Here is a 20,948-nt window from a genome sequence, read left to right as displayed (position 1 = left end):
TAATTTTAGGCCTGTTGTCATGGATCTACATGAATCCTCTAATGCTCTCAAAGATTGTATCAAAACTTCATTCACCCAGAAAGTAGCCATAAACAGTCACTGATTAAAGAAAGCTAGTGGATTCTCTAACTCATGTTTGTGGCACAGCTGCTCTCAGCTACTGGTCTCTGCTTTATGACTGTTGACTTAAGCATTCATACTGATTCTGCCCTCATTTGTATCACACTAAATATCTCACTTTAAAATTAGAAGACTTACATCATTGTAGAAGGGACAAGAGACATAAGAATTAGGCTTTTCATCATTGGTCAGATGGAACAAATAAGTCTATTCACATGAACTCTAAAACTTCCCCTGAACTGTAACCTCACTCAAATTGTAGAATTACTATGCAGACAGCTACATTATAGTTGTTTTATGACTACCACTGAGCTCAGTTTCCTGAAGACTATGGAGCAAAGTATATAGTAATTTGAGATAAAAATCAGAATTTAGTGCTTGTAATTTAGGATTGTATACTACATGATGCTGAACACAGGATTCAAAAGTTCAACATATCACAACAGACCTGTCCTAAAGTAGTTGACAATTCAGTTATGGAAGTTAAGACTTTCCCAAATGCCATCTATAAGGAGAACCAAAACCCAAACCTGCCTCTGTCTGTGCATTTATTTTCAGTGCTCATAAACACAGACTCTAAATTTTCTTTTTTGCTCTATTATAAATTACTTTTCCCCAAAAATCTGAATAATCAACCATGTATGTGACTATAGACTACTAAGTTGAATTTTGATGGAGCAGGAAAAATGTAAAGTTGATTTGTAGACTATTATTTTTTCAATTTAAAAGGACATCATTCCAGTGTTCCACAAAGCTGGTCATTAAAGGCAGAGAACTAACCTTGCTGAGAACTTTGATTCTCAGGTTTGCTTTAGGATGATTAATATTCTTTTTTCTGTTCGTTATCACTGGACAGCACTGGTTAATCCTAACCACCTCATTTAGAGACTTTGAGACACCTTAATAAATGTAACAGTTCATAAACATGGAGGCTCATTTCACATAAGCAATTAGAAACATTATATTAACTTGTTAATCGTATGTAGGAGAAGGCTTTCCCCCTCACATACACATGTAGAAAGTGAGAGATTTATGGACCCTGACACAGTGGTAAATTCAAGTTTATACAGAATGAAAGGAATCTGAAAAAGATTTGAATTTTTTCACCTGAAGAAAGACTGCATCTGCTTCGTACTGTGAAGCCTTAGTCTTAAAACTCCTTCCATTATGTGAAGAGAGATGCACAAATTTGGCTACCTCAGCTATTCATACCAGACCTGGAACTAAGAGGCTTTATTTTAATAATGCTCTCCTGAGAGACAGGAAATAATCACAGCTCCCTCTGGCTAGACAAACACATTTGCAGCATGTTTTTTTCTGATGTCATTATCAGAACAATGCAGACAATATTCAGCATTAACACCCGTTACTCTGAAACCAATGTTATATGAAGTGTCAGCATAAAAATTGCATTCCTTAGTGAGCCTGACTCATACCCAGCTCCTCTGGAAGTACAGATACAACTACTTTTTTAAACAAGCTGCATGACCATGTTAAGGCTTGAGTGAGCCAGGACTGCCATAACTTGCTTGCATCCTCACTCCTGAGCTACCCAACAGTTCCTCATGTGGGATGGAGTGACATGGGAAAAGGTACTTTGTCAGCCCGCATTCAGAATCCCGTGCACATCAAAATTGCTTGCCTTCAAATTAGGCTGACCCTGTGAACTGCTAGCCTCAGAAATCCTGTGCTGCCTACAGTGGGATTTCTGAACTACTGCAGTTCCAGGAGGTGGCTATTTTAAATTAAGGGAAGTCTTAGAAAACAGTTGAAACAGCTCAGAACACCACCCTGTAGTACCTCAGTTATATGGATAATTAATATATGCAATAGCAATCAAATACCTGGAAGAACACGTGTCCTGATGAGCAGCTCTCCTCTGCATAACACGGACTATTCCTATGACCATCCACTCCTAACTGTTGGTTGTAGGGAAGGTAAAGGCTATTTTAATTTTCTTGGAAAGTTATTATTTTTAGATTAATATTTTTCTCAAGGACTGTCTACTTAAAAGTCTGTAAACCATAAGGAGGTTTGAGAGAAAATATCAACACCAAGAATTACTCATAATGTTCAAGACAGGCTGATTTAGATTGAAGTTGACTCCAAGTAGAATGCCTCCTCTGAGTGACAAACATTTCAGCTCTGTGGGTGGCCCAAAGAGTCTCCAGGTCATCTACTAATTTGTCTCCTCCCTTTAAACCTACACTGCTAAAAACTGACAAAACCCCCAACTCTCTATATTTTGACGATTTTTACCAAAGCCCAAGTAAGTAAAATTAAAACACAGTAAGCCTACTGCTTAAGCCCAAAGTACCGCTTATTTTTATAACAACCAGGAGATGAATAACTATCCTTGTCATGACTGTAACTTAAATCAAATCCCTAAATCAATAAATTTACAGTGTTACTAGATTAATCACATTTGATTAGGTCCTCAAAGACAACACAAAATCAGATAATGAACTGCCATCTCCAAGTTGCTATAGAACAGCCTCTTGTTAAATGGGAACAAGGAAATTACAGTTTTTTTTTCACTCTAAAATTAGGTAAAAGAGCTTTTCCCATTAGCAAGGAAATCCATACTCTTAATAAAGCACATCAGTGTTCATTTTACTTTCAAACCCTGATTAAAAGGTTCTTCTCAAAGTCTTCGCAATTCATATTGCTGATCTTATAAGAAACCCATGTACCACATGTTGGTCTGTTACATTCTCAGATTCACTCAAATCCCTTCCAGAAGCCTTGGTGTTGGTATAATATTTAATATCTTCTTTCCCCACCCCCATATACACCATATAAGATATTTCAGATTCAGGTTTTACTGTACAATGCTCACAAGTATTGTACTGGCAGTTTAAGTTAATACTTTTGATTCTGACAGCAGAAAGGGACAGAGGGCTAGGAATTTTCAGAATACACCCTTCCATATACACACCTAAACCAAAAACTTCTTTCAAATTTGATTGATACTGACAGCTTGAGAAACTAGGAATTACCATTTCATTAATAATTAGCTGGGGAAAGGGAGATTGTGTATATATATATATATATTCTGTATATATATAATGATCAGGTACACTTCTTAGGATATCATAGTAAAGATGCATAGGTCTCATAGAAAAGTGAACTTCAGTGAATTAATGTATTTTCAGGTGAACTTTCAATGAATTTGGTCAAGCTACAATTCTGGAGCCCCAAGGTAATCGTAAACATTGCGGGTGTAAAACAAAAGCAAATTTTTTTCATCCTTTTCACTTTGAACAAAACACATCTAGTTTCTCAGACCTCAGTGTAATGTGAAGGATTATTCCTCAGAGACAAAGTATGCATTTGAGAGATGTTTTTTCTTGGTTTCCATAAATATTTGGACTATGTAATGATATTGCTTCAACACTGAACAGAACTTAACTTTTATTTCACATGTAGAAGAATGCACACATCATTTTTTCTCTTTTCAGTATCTAACTGAAAACTTCTAACACACACCTAATGCCATTCTTTTTCTTCCATACTGAAAAATTTAAGAGTAAGGGAAGTAAGTTTTTCAGACTTGAAAACATAGCTCACTTTGCTGGGTCACTTAAATGCATAGTCTTATCTGCCATGATGTTTGCTTAATATCCCAGCAGCTGGGGAGGAGGAAAGAAAATGAACTGTCAAGACTCAAGTTTTTGAGATGAAGGAAAAAATTACTCTCACCATTGCTAAATGCTTAGATTACATAGATTTTGCTTTCAAAGTACAATTACTTAGAAATTTCATGAAACCCAAATAACTTATTGCCTCACACACAACTATATTTTGTATTCTTTCCTTTTTCTGTTTTACAGCATAGAGAACAAAAGAGGGTTAAAAACACAACAGAAACAGAACTATATTATTTTCTGTATTATGAGGTGAATCGTTTCCTGATATCTTATTTTATTTGTCCATTTCTACCCCGTAGAACTGTATTTATTATATTTCACTGATAGACCTCTGAAACTCAACACCATTCCTATTATTAATGAGCCTAAAATATCACGATTTCTTCCAGCTCGAGTATCTCATGCATCCTAGATTTTATAAATACCAGCCATGCTAATGGGAGCTAAAGCTATATTGCTTTCCTTTGCATTTCCAAGACAATGAGTGCTGTCACAGAGTTTATGTAGCGGGCATCAGCTGAGGGGAAAATTTACCTCAGTATTAGTATCCATCCCTGTCTGCACAGAGAAATACCTACAGGAACATATCAACTTTTGAGGGTGCTATAGTTCATAGAATCAGAGAATCAACAAGGTTTAAAAAGACCTTTAAAAGATAATCAATTCCAACCTTTACCCCAGGACTACCAAGTCTGCTACTAACCATGTCAGTAAGGGCCTCACTTTCAAGGCCACTGAAAATAGCTATATGACTTCAAATGTGTGAATGCAGGAGAGGAAAACAATTACATGGAAGACTAAAAAGCTGACTCCTAATTTGCAGTTGGCAGAGCACCTAAAGATGAGCAGGATACAAAAGAGTGGATTTTCTGAGCTAGCGATCACAATGACTCCCCAGAGGCCCCAAGTTTCAACCCCATCTCAAACAAAGAGACTGGTGTGGAGAACAGTATGTGTCAGAGGCGGATGTCTTCAATTCCCTCAGGATCTGAAAGCATTATATCTTAAAACTACAGTTTGACTTTAAAAGTCAGATGCTGAGATCATACAAATTGAAATTCTGAAGCATGGTGAAATCCTGAGTCTTCTTGCTAGATCGAAAAGTGTACATAGAGGCAAGCCCTGCTCACCTGTGTGCATCAGCTAAGTCAACAATGCTATTAATTTAATGTCGATCCTTCCACTTGTACAGCTGTAATTTTCTCAGAAGATTCTAATGCCAAAATCCTGGGATGAACAGACGTTTACTAAACCCTCTGCTTTGGATTTAATGGTCACAGGTTTTGCTGTGTAAATTTGGATGTCCATAGAAGCATCCACTTGAGAAACACAAAGTATCTTAACACTGAATGGCCTATTATATTATATTTCATTGCATGTTCTGTATATGCTACATTTATCGCAAAGATACTATCTATTTTTCTTATCAAAAAGCCAGACTTCTTACTTACTCCTGCTCTCACTGAACTCAAAAGTCCGAAGATAATGATCAAATTTCCTACAAGAAACAGGTTTTTCATCTTGTTTGTGTGTTTGGGTGTAGCATTAGAGAGTTATATCTTATCAGCCACATCACCTGTCACCCTGTCTTCCTGATTTCAGTGTATTTTGAGTGTGACTTAGTGGGTTAATACTCCTTCTTTTAATCCTTCTCAAGCAGTCTTCTCCTAGCCCCCAGACACAACCTACCCTCCTTTATGAAGTCAGACTTTCAAGTAGGCAACTGATACTTGCAAACAACTCAACCTTGATCCATTAATCATTGATCTTTTTACTGTATTTGTTTTGCTCACTCTATTTTAAAATAGCATATTAAACCACTTCATTAGGTGGAGTACAATATTTGTAAGTGTTGGTTAGTTGGGGGGTGTTGGTGTTTTGCTGTTGTTGTTTGTTTTTTTAAACACACTGTCCTTGTTTAACCTCTTCTAGCTCAGATACCAAAACCTCAGCATCTTCAGAATTCGCCCTCAACTAGCTGTGATTACAAAAGAAACAGCAGGATGGCCTTCAGTTTCCTTTTCTTTTGTATCTACTCAAAACTCAATGCTAAGCACTACTTACATACTTTTAACTTGTCCTCCACATATTGACTGCGCTTTAACTATATTTATTTGCTTTTCTTACAGGCACAAATTTTTTGTAGTTCATTTGTAACTGTGCTATCATGTGTTCTCAGAAATCACTGTAATAATAAGGTGCCTGCTTCATTCTAGGCCAGACTTCTGAGAGATGAACAATAGGTGAGTATCTGCACAACAGGTCAAAAATGATTCCTTATTCCCCCGATGCCTGAAGAATTCAACACTGACACATAGGCAATAACCAACCCTGGTCATCATATCAAAGAAGGTAAGGAAGAGAAGAGCAATCAAGAAACACTAAAGGAATTCCCTCAGAATGAGGTTTCTTTGTGGTCAGCAACTTAGTGATCTAAATGGAAATTTAGCCAAAAATACATGAAAGAATGATTTAAGAGTATAAAATGAAGCTACAGTAAAGATGTTTGGAAACATCTCATTCAGGCACAGCTCCAGAAACAGGAAGCTTGACATATTGTGGAATTCTGTCCAAAACAGAGGAAAGAGATTTGAGCAGCCAACTGCAGGAGAAATGAGAAGAAACACTGCAGTTTGTATTAATCAGTTTGTTCTGAGGCACTAGATTTGAAAAAAAGACAATAACTTGGAAAGAAGCAAGATACAATTAAGATTAGGAAAAAGAAATGGGATCACTAAAAGTTGGCCAAAACATCACAGAACTAAGAAATGAAAAGTACTCTTGATTTATCAACAATGGTGAAGGGAACATAGAAATACAATGTGTTAAGAGCATAGGAGACCCATATGGGATTAACTCCTCTTTATGTAATGCATATATTGATAATAAAGTATTTTTCAAATGTTTTACACTTCTCAGGAAACTGGAATTACACTGAAATACTGGGTGTTGGTTTGAGAAGCGTTCTAGTATGCAAGCAGGGCAGCAAGAATACAAAACTTTATGCTCCAATGCACATCACTGCATCCTTTAAAAAAAAGGGTAAAGAAGCAGCACATAAAACCAGTGCAGAGAAAGTACTCAAATAAATAAATTTATCAATATAATTACATAATTAGAGTATTCACTGTGAAGATAATAGCTTACTTTCTCACTTTCATAAGGAAAGACCATAAGGAGCTAAATAATTTAATTACAACTTTTGTTAGAAATAGACGTGTCTTAATACTATGAAGCATCATTGCAGTCCTAGAAATCCAAGACACAGGTCACTGCTCCTTGATGACATTAGTTGTAATTAAAGTGGTTTATCAAAAGTAACATAAAATTTAAAAATCAGATTAGATGACTCAAGCAATCAATAGAGAGCAATGCAATTAATAAAGCCAGTCTTTTCTGTATGTAAAACGAAAAGTATTTTAAATTAATGCAATTTTTAAATGTTCATTGGTGCAATATCGCATCTAGGAAGTCTATACACATGTTGTTCAAGACATGTAAACCTGACTGTGGAAAAGAAGCAAGTTAGCAGAATACAAGAAAAAAAAAGGATGTCTAGAGAAAAATTAAAGCTTTAAAATATTATTGTTTGGAGATTTGTTGGGTTTTTTTTTCTCTTCTTTTAAAGCATAAATTGAGTAGAACTTTACAAAAGTACCCTCGACATGCAAACTAAGGTTTCATTCTAAGGTTTTCTTCTGGTGGCATCAGTACAGCACCAATACTGTCAGTATGCAAAAGTGCTGATATACTCTATATGGGACATGAAATTGTTTAAACTGGGCGATAAAGACTAGTGATGACACTATACCAAAGAATTACCATGTGAATTTACATTCGTGATTCACAGTAAGTGTTTTCTTAACATGTATGGCCAGGTCCCTTGTGTTTCATTTCAGTAATACCATGTCCTGCTTTTCTGTTAAAAAATGAATTGTTGAAGTACTATGGAAATACTATGGCATACACATTCTAATAATAAAGACTTTTTGTTGTTGTTCTTTTTAGAAAACAAAAAAAGCTTAGAAAACTTGAAAATTCTGACAGATTATACACATCTTGAGGACAATTTTTAAAAATTATTGAAAAACTAAATGAAGGAAAACATGAATGAAGCAGTCAGTATTCTTAGACATAGTTAGCTATTATTCAGCACTGAAACTTTAATTTGTTCCATTTAAGATGGTGTTTACATACAGACTTCAAGTGTTACCTCACCTTAATCCACACCAAGGGAATCTGTGCATCTTATTTACTCTTGCCTTCTCATAGGTGGGATGTAACAGGGGGAAGGCATATTTACCCCACTTACACTACTAAGTATTTCTCAAGAAAGACATTTCTTTCTTCTTAAATTGCAAATTCTTAAGATTCTATTCCTGCTAAACAAGCATTTCATCTATTGAAACTAGTACATTCAATGACATAAGCTCTGTGGCAAGAGGAACAGCCTATAATGAGGTATATGTTACTTTCTTTCGCAGCAGATAAAGCTATGCCTTCTAGGCTATGAGAGAGAAACCACCACAAAATATTTATGATGAGAAAAATATGTACTAACACAGTACTAACAATCACTGGAATACTTTTCAATATTACTTTATGAAAGACACTTCAGCCCAACTCTATATTTTTTTAGAAAGTCTACAGTAAGCACAAATTCCAAATGGGAGCAGGACTTCAATGTGGTAGACATGGGTCTCAAAATTGCAATAACCTATGGATTGTTTATTCTAGTACAGCATCACTAGAGGCTCTCATCTTAACAGGTCAACAGGGCAGTGAACCACACTGACCACACTGACTTTTTCTGATAATCTGTTGCATATTTATATAGTAGAAACATATTTTTTTGCATTTGGTGAATAACATGAAAGTCTTACTGAGCTGAATTATGCTCACTGGAAACTACATTCTTGTGCTCTCTTGTCCAGATACTGCTGGGATCCTTGTTGGTTATAGACACGTCAAGATTTAAATGGTAGTATCTACCTCTTGCTGCATCTTCATCTTTTGTTAACAGTAGCTCCTGAAACTCTTAGAATTGGTGATTGACCAGATAAAATTTTCTCAAAGGTATAAATGAACTTCATACTTGGAGCAGAATTGCTAGTAAATCACAGGGCATTCGTGACATTCTGAATAAGCATGGAATAAACAATATTACTAGCTGGAGACTAAATAGTTTCTAAATAGTTGAATAGTCCATACAAATAGTTTGGATCAAGTATTACCAGCATATAGATATAACCCACATCTTGTGCTATGCAACCCAAATGAACAGCATCCATGACAGCAAAGGTCTTAGTCTAGCAAAACACAACTTTAGAGACTGTTCTTGTACTTAATGTTAACTATGTGCTTAACTGTTATTTGGATCAGGGCTTATCTTTGTGGAGAGAATAAATTAATATGAAGCCTGAACCTGCTTGTACCCTCAGGAGAATAAATCTGAAGATCGGAAGACCTTGAAAAAGTATTTGTGTGGTAAGTGCTTGAAGGATAAAATCCTGTTACCTGCAATATCAAGATAGTATTTCCCATACATGTTTATTGGATGACTCCTCTTTTGGTTCCTGTTGTAGGAGTTGAATATGAATCATTTTTATTCAGCATTAAAAATCTTAAAAAATGTCATCAATTTCACCATATATACTTTAATAAAAGTCTTGTAAATATGTCTGGTTCTGTATGTGCCTCTGGAGACCTTTTATTTAGTTAGGGTAACAGCAAAGGAATAATTACAGTGGCATGTTTCCAATAAAAGAAGAATCTGGAGTGCAGTTACAGAAAGCATTGGCTATACATGATCATGCAGTGATTGATGCCAAGGCTAAAGAAGCACTAAACATGAAAGGAAGTGATTGAGAATACGCTTCCTCTGCATGTGTAAAATAAAAATGCTTCTGTAAAACTCTGCTTTGGTCTGAATAAAAGGGAGAAGAAAATTCCTAGGAAGAACTATGCAAAAAGCGATTTTGCACAATCTTTCTCATACAATCAGAGGAAAAACCCTTTTTGTGCAATTTTTGCAAAAAAACCCCACAAAACAAACCTCCCAGAAGCTGTCACCATTTTGTGTTAAATGCTTGCATACAAGTAATAGCTCTTTCTTTTTTTAGATTTGTACTTTCACTTACTTGGACCCCACAAGTAATATAAAGGGAAAAAACAAGTGTTTACCATAATTCCATTTCTAAGAATGCAGCATTGTTCTTATTCCTCAAAAATAAAGAATGTACCTAATGTCCCTCCAGCTAGTTAGATTATTGGTCTCCCATCTCACAAAAATAATTACAAAGAGACAGAATTCAAACATAAACCAATGTTCATAAATAAGCAAAAATCCTCATCTTTTGTTCATGCTGTAAAAGATGCATACGGATCTGTGATTCATATATGTTAACTAAGTCTAACCAAGAGAACAAAAAAATGGACAAATCAATATACTTTAATTTGCTATAATGCAGTCTCATGGCTCCATCTGCATAGCACATGGTGTTCAACTGGAAAAAAAGACAACCCCCACAGATCCTATTAACCCTCCCTTCACTTCTAGTAAAAGTAGATTAAGGGGCAGAAAACTGTAGTAACAGGCTCTGCCTCACAAAAACAGAGGCAAAGATAAAATAGCTCTAATTTTCATATTTCTGAGAAAGCATCTGTCTATGTATGGTTATTGTCTGATATATCATTAAATTTACTGGAAGCACAGCCAACTTTTTGTGTTTGCAAACTCTGCTATTATTTTTACCTAAAAAAAATCTCTGAATATTAACTGACATTTTAGCAAAACAAAATCAAAAATCATTAAGAGAAAACTACAAAATAAACTTCAAAAGAAATAGAAAAGTATTTTTTTCTTTTATTATGCATGAACTGCAAAAATGAAATACAAGTATATACTGTACCTTGGTTTACCTGTAAGGAACACACACCTGACAAAAGGCAATCTTCACATCCAGAGTAGGTTCACCACAATAATACAAGAAATGGCGGCTCATAAATACCTGCAATTAAAGAAAAGTAGACATAGAAATCTTGTATGTCTGCTGGTGTGCAAGTACAGTGCAGCTGTGTCCACATCTGGATTATAAAATTAACCTGAGTTGCTACCCAGCTTGTGAGCAACAGAAATCAGCTACAACACTGACCTGTAAATAGGCTCTAAATTCTATCCGATGGTCATCAAGGTTTTGGCTTCAACTATGACCTGGTAAATCTGCAAAATTTTACAGTAACTGATGCAGTTACCTCTAAGTTTATCATGTCACTTGTATTTCTACATCAACAAAAATAAAATTCAGGTCAATAATGTTCTAAGCAATGTGGAGAAGGGAGACAGTTATTATTATGGAGAAGGAAAGAAACAAGTCCTAAGTTGGCAATTATTAGGAAAGTTATAGGAATTGAAAGACTAATTACATCATGTATAAATTCATGGCACAACCACTTTATGAATATTACACGTAGTTCCGATTCTCATCGTAACATCTTACAACTAGAAGTTACAGAAAAGGGTGGTAAGAAATATGCAAAGCATATTCAGATTCATTACATGAAACAACTGCACAGGCAGAATTTTTTTTTAGCCTAGAAAAGAGCTGTTTGAGTGGAGATATGCTAGAGATCCATAAAATGGGCGGCATACTGAAAAGTAAAAACGAAAACACTGTCCCCTGATGTTGTGGGGGTTTTTTTGTTGTGGTTTGTTTGGTTTAGGTTGGTTGCTTGTTTGTTTGTTTAATTTATTTATTTTAATTAAAAGAAGTCTGTGGCAACAAACTAAGTTCTCAAACAACAGATTCAGAATCAGCAGTAGAAGAGAGTTCTTCATATGCTGTTTCACCACACTGTAAAATTCCCTGCCTTGCATTCCTGTGGATGTCAGAAGTCAATGTTAAGTCCTAGTATGATGCAGCAAATTCACATAAGAAGGAACCTGCTGAAGGCTATTAACCTCAAAAATGACTCAAGGCAAGTCTGAGTCACAGTCTGCCACTATATGCACCCCCTATTTTTAAGATTCTGTCCAGTCTAGCCATACACTAGACTAGACAGGCCTCTGTGTGTACCCTATTACAGCTGTTTTAAATTAATTCCATAGCACCACATTCAGCTGTAACCAATCCTTTCCTAACTGCAGTCTAGCATGGGATATCCACAAAAATACCCCATAGTAATGCTCTCAGGCTGAAATAAATCTTTGGACCCTCTGATTTTTCTGCAGAGCTCAAAAAAACCCCTAAGACAAACAAACAAACAAACAAACATTAAAAGTTTTAACAGAACAGTTGAAAAAACAGCAACTTTTAAGTAAAAGGAAACAAATAATATAGACAAATTTTAGAACATACATGTTTTTATTTTAAATATAAGCTCATTGTAAGGACTCATAAAACAAAGAAATGCAATCGTCACCCCACTGAGATATGGCCATGATCCTGAAACACCATGTGGGTCATTACAGCACTTTGCTTCAATAGGAACAATTAACTAACTTCAGGTGTAAATATAAGGAAGAGAAGACTTAATTTGGAGTAACTTTATCTCACAGAAACTTGTGACTTAAACTCTAAGGAAGTATTCACGAATACTTTCATCATGTGTTCCGACATGTGTTTAATTTTTAATGAATGAATGAATAATCCTGTTATGAAAGCAAGTGTATGACCTTGTTTTGCATCATGTTACAGTATCTGAGACTGCTGCCTCATTGCCCAGTGAGCCATTACCAGAGCCTCACATTCCACAGAGGGTTTATATTAAAATGAGAGGGAGAAAGAAAGATACAAGAAGAGCTTTCAACATTAGCCAAATTGCCAGTGTTTTCTGGAGAGCCAGCAGATAATTATACTCTCACACTGCCAGTATATATACTATGAAATCCTATTGGTTGGATGCATTATATTACTATAATTATAATCTGAGTGTCGTTAGTTATAACATATCACGTTCAAGACAGAGTCTAATAGTGGAAGGTGAAGAAAGGAAGGGAAGGGAACTGGAGAAATTTGATTCTTCACTGAATTAGCTGTGAGGATCTACTGAGAAGACACTTTGCATTTCTAGTCGTGCACGGTGCCTCAGCTTTCCACAGGAGTGACTGTAACTGTTAATAGTCACCTTGGAACAGAGTAGTAGACTGGTGAATTTTATGAACTGGAATACATTTTTCACTTTATTATGTTGTCCTTATATGCAGTCACTGCTTATAAAATAATAGAAGTATGATATGTTTTAGTAGCCCATATCAATACTCATATTCCTCTGTGCATAAGATGTATCAAATGAATCGCTAGACAGCTGAGATATGCCAATTGTACAGCAGGAATTATAATAACTTGCTGTAGCACAGAGGTCTGTGTATAGCCAGAATGTGTATATCCAGGGAAAACTGATTTCGTGTTTTACACAATCTGTGTCTTCATATAGTGAACTCATATGAGATTCTCTTCAGTTCCCTGTAAGTAAATACACACGTATGTAACTTTCAATTTCTTCACACAGAAAACACATTCACATTCAACTGTGTAAATACCCTTGACCATATCTCTGGTGCTAGTTCACACCATGCCAGTAGAGACTTTGACAGTATCGGTGTAAAGAGCATAAAGAACTGGTTTGATGATGAGATAATTGTGTCAAAACATAAAGCAGTTATAAAAAAAGAAACTAGCAACAAACAGTTCATGAGGGAACTGAGCTTTAGGTGAGAGCATAAGTATCTAATATTTCTTTACTTCTGATGCTTTAAATTTTCAAACTTGAGCAAAATCACTCAGGGTAGGAAGAACTGGAGGAACAGAACAACAAAACACCTCGTAATAACCCAGGCTGACATCCAGCTGTGAAGCCAGAAGTTGGAGTAGCATCACAGAGGAAAAATCCTGTCAATGAAACACCAACACCACTACTGGATCTCAAATTTTCATCACAATCAAGGCATCTGTACGCCAGAACCTGTAAAAACATACAAGTCTCAGCAGCAAACATATGATCTCCTTTCAGGCAAGATACTAGAAGGCAATGAAGTAGAAGAAAGTAGACATGAAGGCAAGAATAAGAAAATCCTGAAAATCCTCTGAGCTTCCAGTGGAACAGTCCGAAATGGACTGCTGCCTGGGACTATAAAGATAACAAGGGGCTTGGCCTCTACCTGACCTGCTGCTTTGCCATCTTCTTCTTCACTCCATTCCTCCTCCTTATCAAGAGCTACTCTTCCAAAGAGAATATGGGCTAATGACACGACTCAATTTCAGGCATGAACTTCCCCTTCCCCTCAGTGCTGCTATGAAATCTGCCTTTTCTGGGGAAGGACTGTTTATTTTTAATGATGTTTATCTTTCTCTCTAGGGATCAGCGGAATTATCTCATTATTAGTCAAACAGCTTTTTGAAGACTGAAAGGATTAAATCAATACTATGAGTATAATTACTGAGAGCAGAGAGGATCGGGCAATGACAGTAGACAAAACAGACTGGAAAACCAGTAGTAACTGTAGTGCTTAAATACAGCCTCTTGCAGTAAAACTTTTTGCTTGTCCTTGAATTCTTTCCTCACCCTCAAATTGAATTCTTTCCTCACCCTCAAATCTATAGCCAGTGAATGTCCAAGCAATTTGGCAGCCAGTCTCTTAGCCTAGGAAGCCTTGTTTTCCTTCCCAAACTGGACTATTGTTCACATCATTGGCTTCTGCTTCCTAAGTGGAAAGCCTATGCATGTGTTAGGCCCATAGATGCAAACACTTGAGCCTAAGGGACCTGAACTGTTGCTGTGCTTGTCTGAGGAGAGTCTCAGCACTTGCACCCACCATGTTGCCTCTGAGCTGCTTCTCTGGCTGACTCTTAACAAACTTTAGTCTGGAAAAAGCATCACAGTCACTTTCTTTTTGGAAAATATTTCCAGGATGGTTTCTCATCCCCATATCTCCAACAAGCAAATCCTTCATGCCCAGTACCCATTGCCGCTGCTTGTCAAAGCATATTAAAGCTTTTTTTCGTGACCATTTATAAGACAAAAATGGAACCTCAGGAAAGTTCCATATAACTCTGAATGAAGAGATGCAAATGAGTCAGCTGCCTTGCTGTGATACTACTTTCTTCATCACAGCCTAGACAAGCAGGACTCTTTACCTCACCCCACAGCAAAATCATCTATGTCAAATACACTGATTCAGGGTTGAAGCAAGGTTCTTAATGAGAAAAGCTGCAGTAGCTGTTAGACTTGTATTTAAACTGGTGTTGCTGCTGTTGAAATGAATCAAGTGCCAAACTATCTGCAGTTCTCCTCCCACACTCCTGCAACTCTACTCTGTTTGAAGGTCATTTACATGTCCTATAGCAAAATGAATTGCAAACAAATCCTTCAAATTCTAATTTGAAAAACAAACCTGTGAAAAAAGCATATAATAAAAAGTATGAGTTCCAATTTAAACAGAAATCAAACCGCAGCTGAAGGTATTGTAGGCAGAGCTACTTGTATCTAAAACATCACTGAACTGGCAAGATGTGACTGCACTGGAAGGTTTTAACAGATTCACATGACATCCTCCAATAATATGCTATTATCTATTCCCAGGCCCACCAACTGTGATAATATCAATAATAAGGGGAAACTACACATATTTGTATTAAGAGCCAAATCCAGCATTTCTGCTTATTTGATTATTACCATCTGAATACATCACATGTGCACAATGGGTATAGTGAATGTGTTCCCTATCTTCACAGGGCAGATAGGCAGATAGTTCTACACTTGTGCTGCAAATGGCTAATTAAACTATTTATTGCTGCATTATTCTATTTCACTCATGAACAGAAGGATTCACAGAAGGAAAAAAAAGAAATCAAATAGGACAATAATTTAAAGTTTTAAAAAAATTATCTTGTCCCACTTCAGTGAGAGGGGGTGACTTATCAATTCAGTTGTCACTTAAAAACCTTCATAAAAAACACTAATGTTCGAAGATTAACATTTATGAATTATTAATGCTTCTTGCTTTCAGAAAGTGTTTGAATCATTTTATACATTTCCAGTACTTGAATTCCTCTCTCCATCTGAAAAAATATATTCTCCTCACATTAGCTTATCAGTTCCCTGAAGCTTTGAGTAGTCTTAAACTCCTGTAATTTTTGTACCGTTACTGAAATTTGGCTGTCCTGCTCTTTATAAACAAGGATAACCATACACAAGTTACCGTATATTGTCATTATACTGGATATTTCCATTTAGCATATTTGTATCCTGAATGTAATGAAGTCACATAGTGTGAGAAAACTTACCAGGAGAGAATGGTAATTTCTGACCCCTAGGCTGCTACAGAATTTTATACATGGGCTCTGTCTTTAACATGCTGGATTAAGAAAGACAGGCTGCAATTTCCCCACATTTTTCCTATAATTGTTGTCAGTTATGTTTGAGATATATATGCCCAAATATCCTATCAAATCGGCCTTCAAAGACCAGACATGCTGATTTATCAACAACTTTCATAGAACTTTATTAATTTATTATTTTGTTTTTCACATCTAATTTAGAACACTGTAACAGCAGGGCATCGTCAATATCAGTTCCAATGAGACCCACTGCTTGGCAAAAGCTTCAAGACTGAAGAGAGGATAAATATGAACTGAAATGTGCAAGTGCATTAGTAATAGACAAGGAGAGTGCTTGTACTGATAAAAAGTGTTTTTCTGTTGTGGCCGTGCTGTCATTTTAATTATTCTTGGAGTAGCTGGGGAAAGGAAGAGTGTGAACAGAATAATTATTAAGGTTAAATCCCAGCAGAAACAGATCATCTTCCACCGGGATGGGAAGTGATGTCATATAAAAATTTACAAGAATCATGAAAGCAACTGTAAAACAGAACTGCTGGAAGAGAAAAGAGTGGTAAAGAAAGAATTTAGGAATAGCAATGAAAAGGCTTTCAGAGGAAAGACGTGAATGGTAAAAGAACATACACACTGAAAACACGTAATTGATAAGCAGGATTTCCTAATGATTACAACACACATGCAGAAGACAGGAACAAACGAGCTCTAAGTCTGGCCTTGCTACCAGCTTCCCATGTATTCTTAAGTCAATTATTCTAAGTCAGATTTCCACACTTGACAATACCTGGTGTAAACAACCAAATTATAATAGTCCAAGGTATCACACACCTAGGTATTACTTTTACAAACAGGTATTATCATAGAAAGAACCTGCTCCTGTGAGGTGCTGTGACAGATGAATCAGTCAGTTTATGGTGACCTTGTCATAACTTCTCATACCACCTTTTCATGTGTGGCTGAATGCCTTCAATCTCTGGTGCAAATTCAAAGAGAAAATAAAATGTTGCCACTTTCTTGAGGCATTAAATTAGACTTCTCAGAAGCAGCTCTGAATTTGCATAGGATGAACCTCCAGTGGTGAGTATGCAAGACCATAGGTGCTACTATCGCCAAAAAAATTGAAGAAAACCAAACTGGAAAGAGCTCAGGACAATAAAACCCTTACTACTTGCCTACCATAAGATAACTACATTTACCACAATGGTTAAAGCAAGAGGTGGTTTTTTTGGCTGCATTTTAAAAAGTCAAAGACAGAAAATTGAGATAACCACCTCAACACAGTTGAATGAAATATTCTGCCCTTTCAGAAAATTGTTTTCCTCTATTTAAAAAAAATGTTAAAAAACCAAAAAAAAACATAAATCCCACACCAAAAAACCCCCAAACCAAACCAAAAAACCCAACAGCAGCAACAAAAAACAAAACAAAATGTACACAATAAAAAGCTGTTCTTTAAATAAAAGTCAGTGGTACAACTGCTTGAAAATATGTAATGAACCACACCAAAACTATTTTTAATACACTCCCAAGTCACAGCACAACCTCCAAATGTGATTCAAATTCAGTTAAATTTGCCTTCAACACAGATGGCTCTGGCAGAGTATGACTGGTGAAAATTACATATATTCTATAGAATATATAGAGAAAAATACTCAGTTACAGTCTGCACCAAGCAGTGTCAAAAAAAAAGAAAAGGTTTGAATAAATTATATATTCTAAGCTCAGACAGTTTGGAATTAATACCTAATATGATGATCTGTATGCTATTGAACGGCATTCTTAATATGCTGCTCTGTTATGCAAGTTAACCACCCCATTAACCAAGGGTGCATGTAAAAAGGATGAATAACCTAGTCAAAAGTAAAATTTTAACATCAGGAGAAACGTATGAAAGGCCAGGGCACTTAGATCCAGATAAAAATCCTGTTTCATGATACCTTTATTTTCTGGCACTATGGTAGAAAGCAATTTCTATGACAGTTTCATTCAAGTTAGAGGAAAAGAATATGGCTTTGGTGACTTAAAAGGAAAATAATAATTAGCCATGACTTTGCATATTTAATACAAAATATGTTACACTTCACAGGTGCTTATCTTTCCTATACCAAAGTTTGCACGGTGGAAACACTAAAAGCTTTTTAGGACTATGGAATAATTTGCTCAACAGACACATGTATTTATCATCATAAATTTGAAGAAACTGCACAACTGGCCACTGAATTCTAAAGCTGGCCAATTTACACTTCACAGTTATTCAGGAACAGAATCACAGAATCACTCACACTGGAAGGGACCTCGGGAAATATATTACTCAGGCTCTCCACTCAAACCAAGGACAGCTGCATCAGTTGTTTGTGAAGTCAGGATACTCAATTCCTGCTTTGGTTTGTATTTAGATATTAATAAAATAGCTACTTGACTAAAACCACTATTACTCAAAAAAATTGTAAGAGGCTTAGTTCTAGAGTAAGAGCCTGTGGCCATGAACAGATTATGCTGTAAATTCTGCAGTTACAAACCAGCTTATTTCTCAAAACAACTAAAATCCATATTCCTTCCCTACTGAAAAAGCTTTTCCCTTCCTAAGCATTAACATTTCTAAATTTTAATTATTGTGATATCAAAAACCTTATTAGAACTACTCATCTCAGGGATGTAAACAGGCTTTATTGCAAAATCACTGCAAGCTGTTCATATATAATGTCAGTTGTATCTTGTTTAAGAAAACACAGAAAATACTCTGATACTCTGTGGGTTGTGATGACTGAAAATCTAAACACGTGAGGAAAAATATCTTAATGAGTAAGAAGATGATGATCTGATGATCAATAATTAAATCTAATACGATGTGAGAACAGAAAGAACTGCTGCTGGACTATATCCATTTACCTATACTGCTACTGATTAGAACATATGCCATGATACTACAGAAAGGCTAAAGAAACCAAAACTCCCTTCAAGTTAGGCAGGATACAAACCCAGTAAAATTGAGAGTCTCCTTACCCCAATATAGCAGTAGTTAATGCTGGGTAAAAGTTTAATAAAAGATAATTGGCTTTGTGCTAAAGATTGCAAGCCTACAAGCTGATGGAAACAACTGCACAATGTTTTCTTTAGCTTCCTTTGCTGTCTGCACGGACCAGATGTAGCACATAGAATCATAGAATAGTTAGGGTTGGGAAGGACCTTAAGATCATCAAATTCCAACCCCCCTGCCATGGACAGGGACACCTCACACTAAAACATGCCACCCAAGACTCCATCCAACCTGGCCTTAAACACTGCCAGGAATGGAGCATTCACAGCTTCCTTGGGCAAACCATTCCAGTGCCTCACCACCCTCACAGTAAAGAACTTCCTCCTTATATCCAATCTAAACTTCCCCTGTTTAAGTTTGAACCTATTACCCCTTGTTCTATCAATACAGTCCCTAATCAACAGTCCCCTTCAGATACTGGAAGGTTGCTATCAGGTCTCCACGCAGCCTTCTCCAGGCGGAACAGCCCCAACTTTCTCAGCCTATCTTTATACGGGAGGTGCTCCAGTCCCCTGATCATCCTCGTGGCCTTCCTCTGGACTTGTTCCAACAGTTCCATCTCCTTTTGATGGTCAGGACACCAGAACTGCACACAATACTCCAGGTGAGGTCTCATGAGAGCAGAGTAGAGGGGCAGGATCACCTCCTTCGACCTGCTGCTCACACTCCTTTTGATGCAGCCCAGCATGCAGTTGGTTTTCTGGGCTGCGAGCGCACACTGAAGCCAGCTTATGTTCATTTTCTCATCTACCAACACCCCAAGTCCTTCTCCTCAGGGCTGCTCTGAATCTATTCTCTGCCCAACCTGTAGCTGTGCCTGGGATTGCCCCAGCCCAGGTGTAGGACCTTGCACTTGGCATGGTTAAACTTCATGAGGTTGGCATCAGCCCACCTCACGAGCATGTCAAGGTCTCTCTGGATGGCATTCCTTCCCTCCAGCGTATCAACTAAACAGCACAGCTGAATGTTGTACACTGATACTACAATTGCTATGTTCTACTAATTTTTCCCTTCTCCAAATAGGCACTTCTCCATAAATGCTTCAGATTCAGCATGAAGTTCTTACATTAATCAAGCCCTCAACTACACAAAAATTGAAGCACAGGACCTTACACTTTTACTGATACCCAACTTCTTCATGCCTGACACATAATTTGCAAAAAACTTAGCCTACTATGTTTAGCAGCTAGACCAAAAATAAACCAAAAAGGAAATAGAACTATCCATTACTAAAAGGAATAAAATGATAATTATATATCCAATCAATACAATTCAAGTTCTAGTGTCTGATGAAACAATGAAAGAACTATTTAAAGAAAGCATATCTACTGCTGCCAAGTGGTGTTCCTGCAACAGTGTCATTTGCTTTCCTATAAGAAATTCAGAAATACAGTGGCTGATTAATACAAAGATACAGAATCGTGAAGGTTATTGTTAGTTACCTGTTACACAGAGCACAGACTAGAACATTACAAACAGAATTTACGGTTTTGTGAACTCAGACTGGACAGGTAAGGAGCAATTAAAATAAAGTCACATTCCTGTTAGGCTCCTGTATACAAGTTAAACAAGGAATGGTGCATTAGAACTCAAAGGCTAACTGGCACAATAAAGTAATTTATTTGTTTTTCTGTGTTCTGTAGCATTGGAACAAAGTGACTTTGATAAAGTCAGAGGGTGGGAATTTGAGACTGTAAGTAGAAACACTTCTTTATGTACATTTCCTTTTAGATCAAGGAACTAATTCAGGGCCCTCCTATTTGAGGCATACTGTGCAGATAATGTCCTATATGGTTATTTACAGAT

The 20,948-nt window shown here is 36.5% G+C and overlaps 1 protein-coding gene across 9 annotated transcripts in view; it reads right to left on the bottom strand.

Moving 5' to 3' along the window:
• The window catches only part of MAPK10 (mitogen-activated protein kinase 10), a 144,199-nt gene that overhangs the window by 59,313 nt on the left and 63,938 nt on the right, over positions 1-20,948 (bottom strand). For 7 of the 9 annotated variants that reach the window (XM_061350943.1, XM_061350935.1, XM_061350942.1 and 4 more), the window contains one exon: positions 10,709-10,780. In XM_061350943.1, the coding sequence (XP_061206927.1) occupies positions 10,709-10,774 (66 nt within the window). In that variant the 5' untranslated portion in view covers positions 10,775-10,780. Of the gene's footprint in view, positions 1-10,681; positions 10,781-20,948 lie in introns of all 9 variants that reach the window. The other 2 variants (XM_061350940.1, XM_061350941.1) reach the window with 1 other exon arrangement.

The sequence above is a fragment of the Neopsephotus bourkii genome, unplaced genomic scaffold (genome assembly GCF_033783945.1).
Source record: "Neopsephotus bourkii isolate Nb327-2 ecotype Australia unplaced genomic scaffold, CSIRO-AGI_Nbou_v1 NB_547, whole genome shotgun sequence".
In the NCBI taxonomy this organism is placed as follows: Eukaryota; Metazoa; Chordata; class Aves; order Psittaciformes; family Psittacidae; genus Neopsephotus; species Neopsephotus bourkii.
The sequence above is the reverse complement of the archived record's forward strand: the minus strand, read 5'-3'. Positions and strand labels throughout refer to the sequence as shown.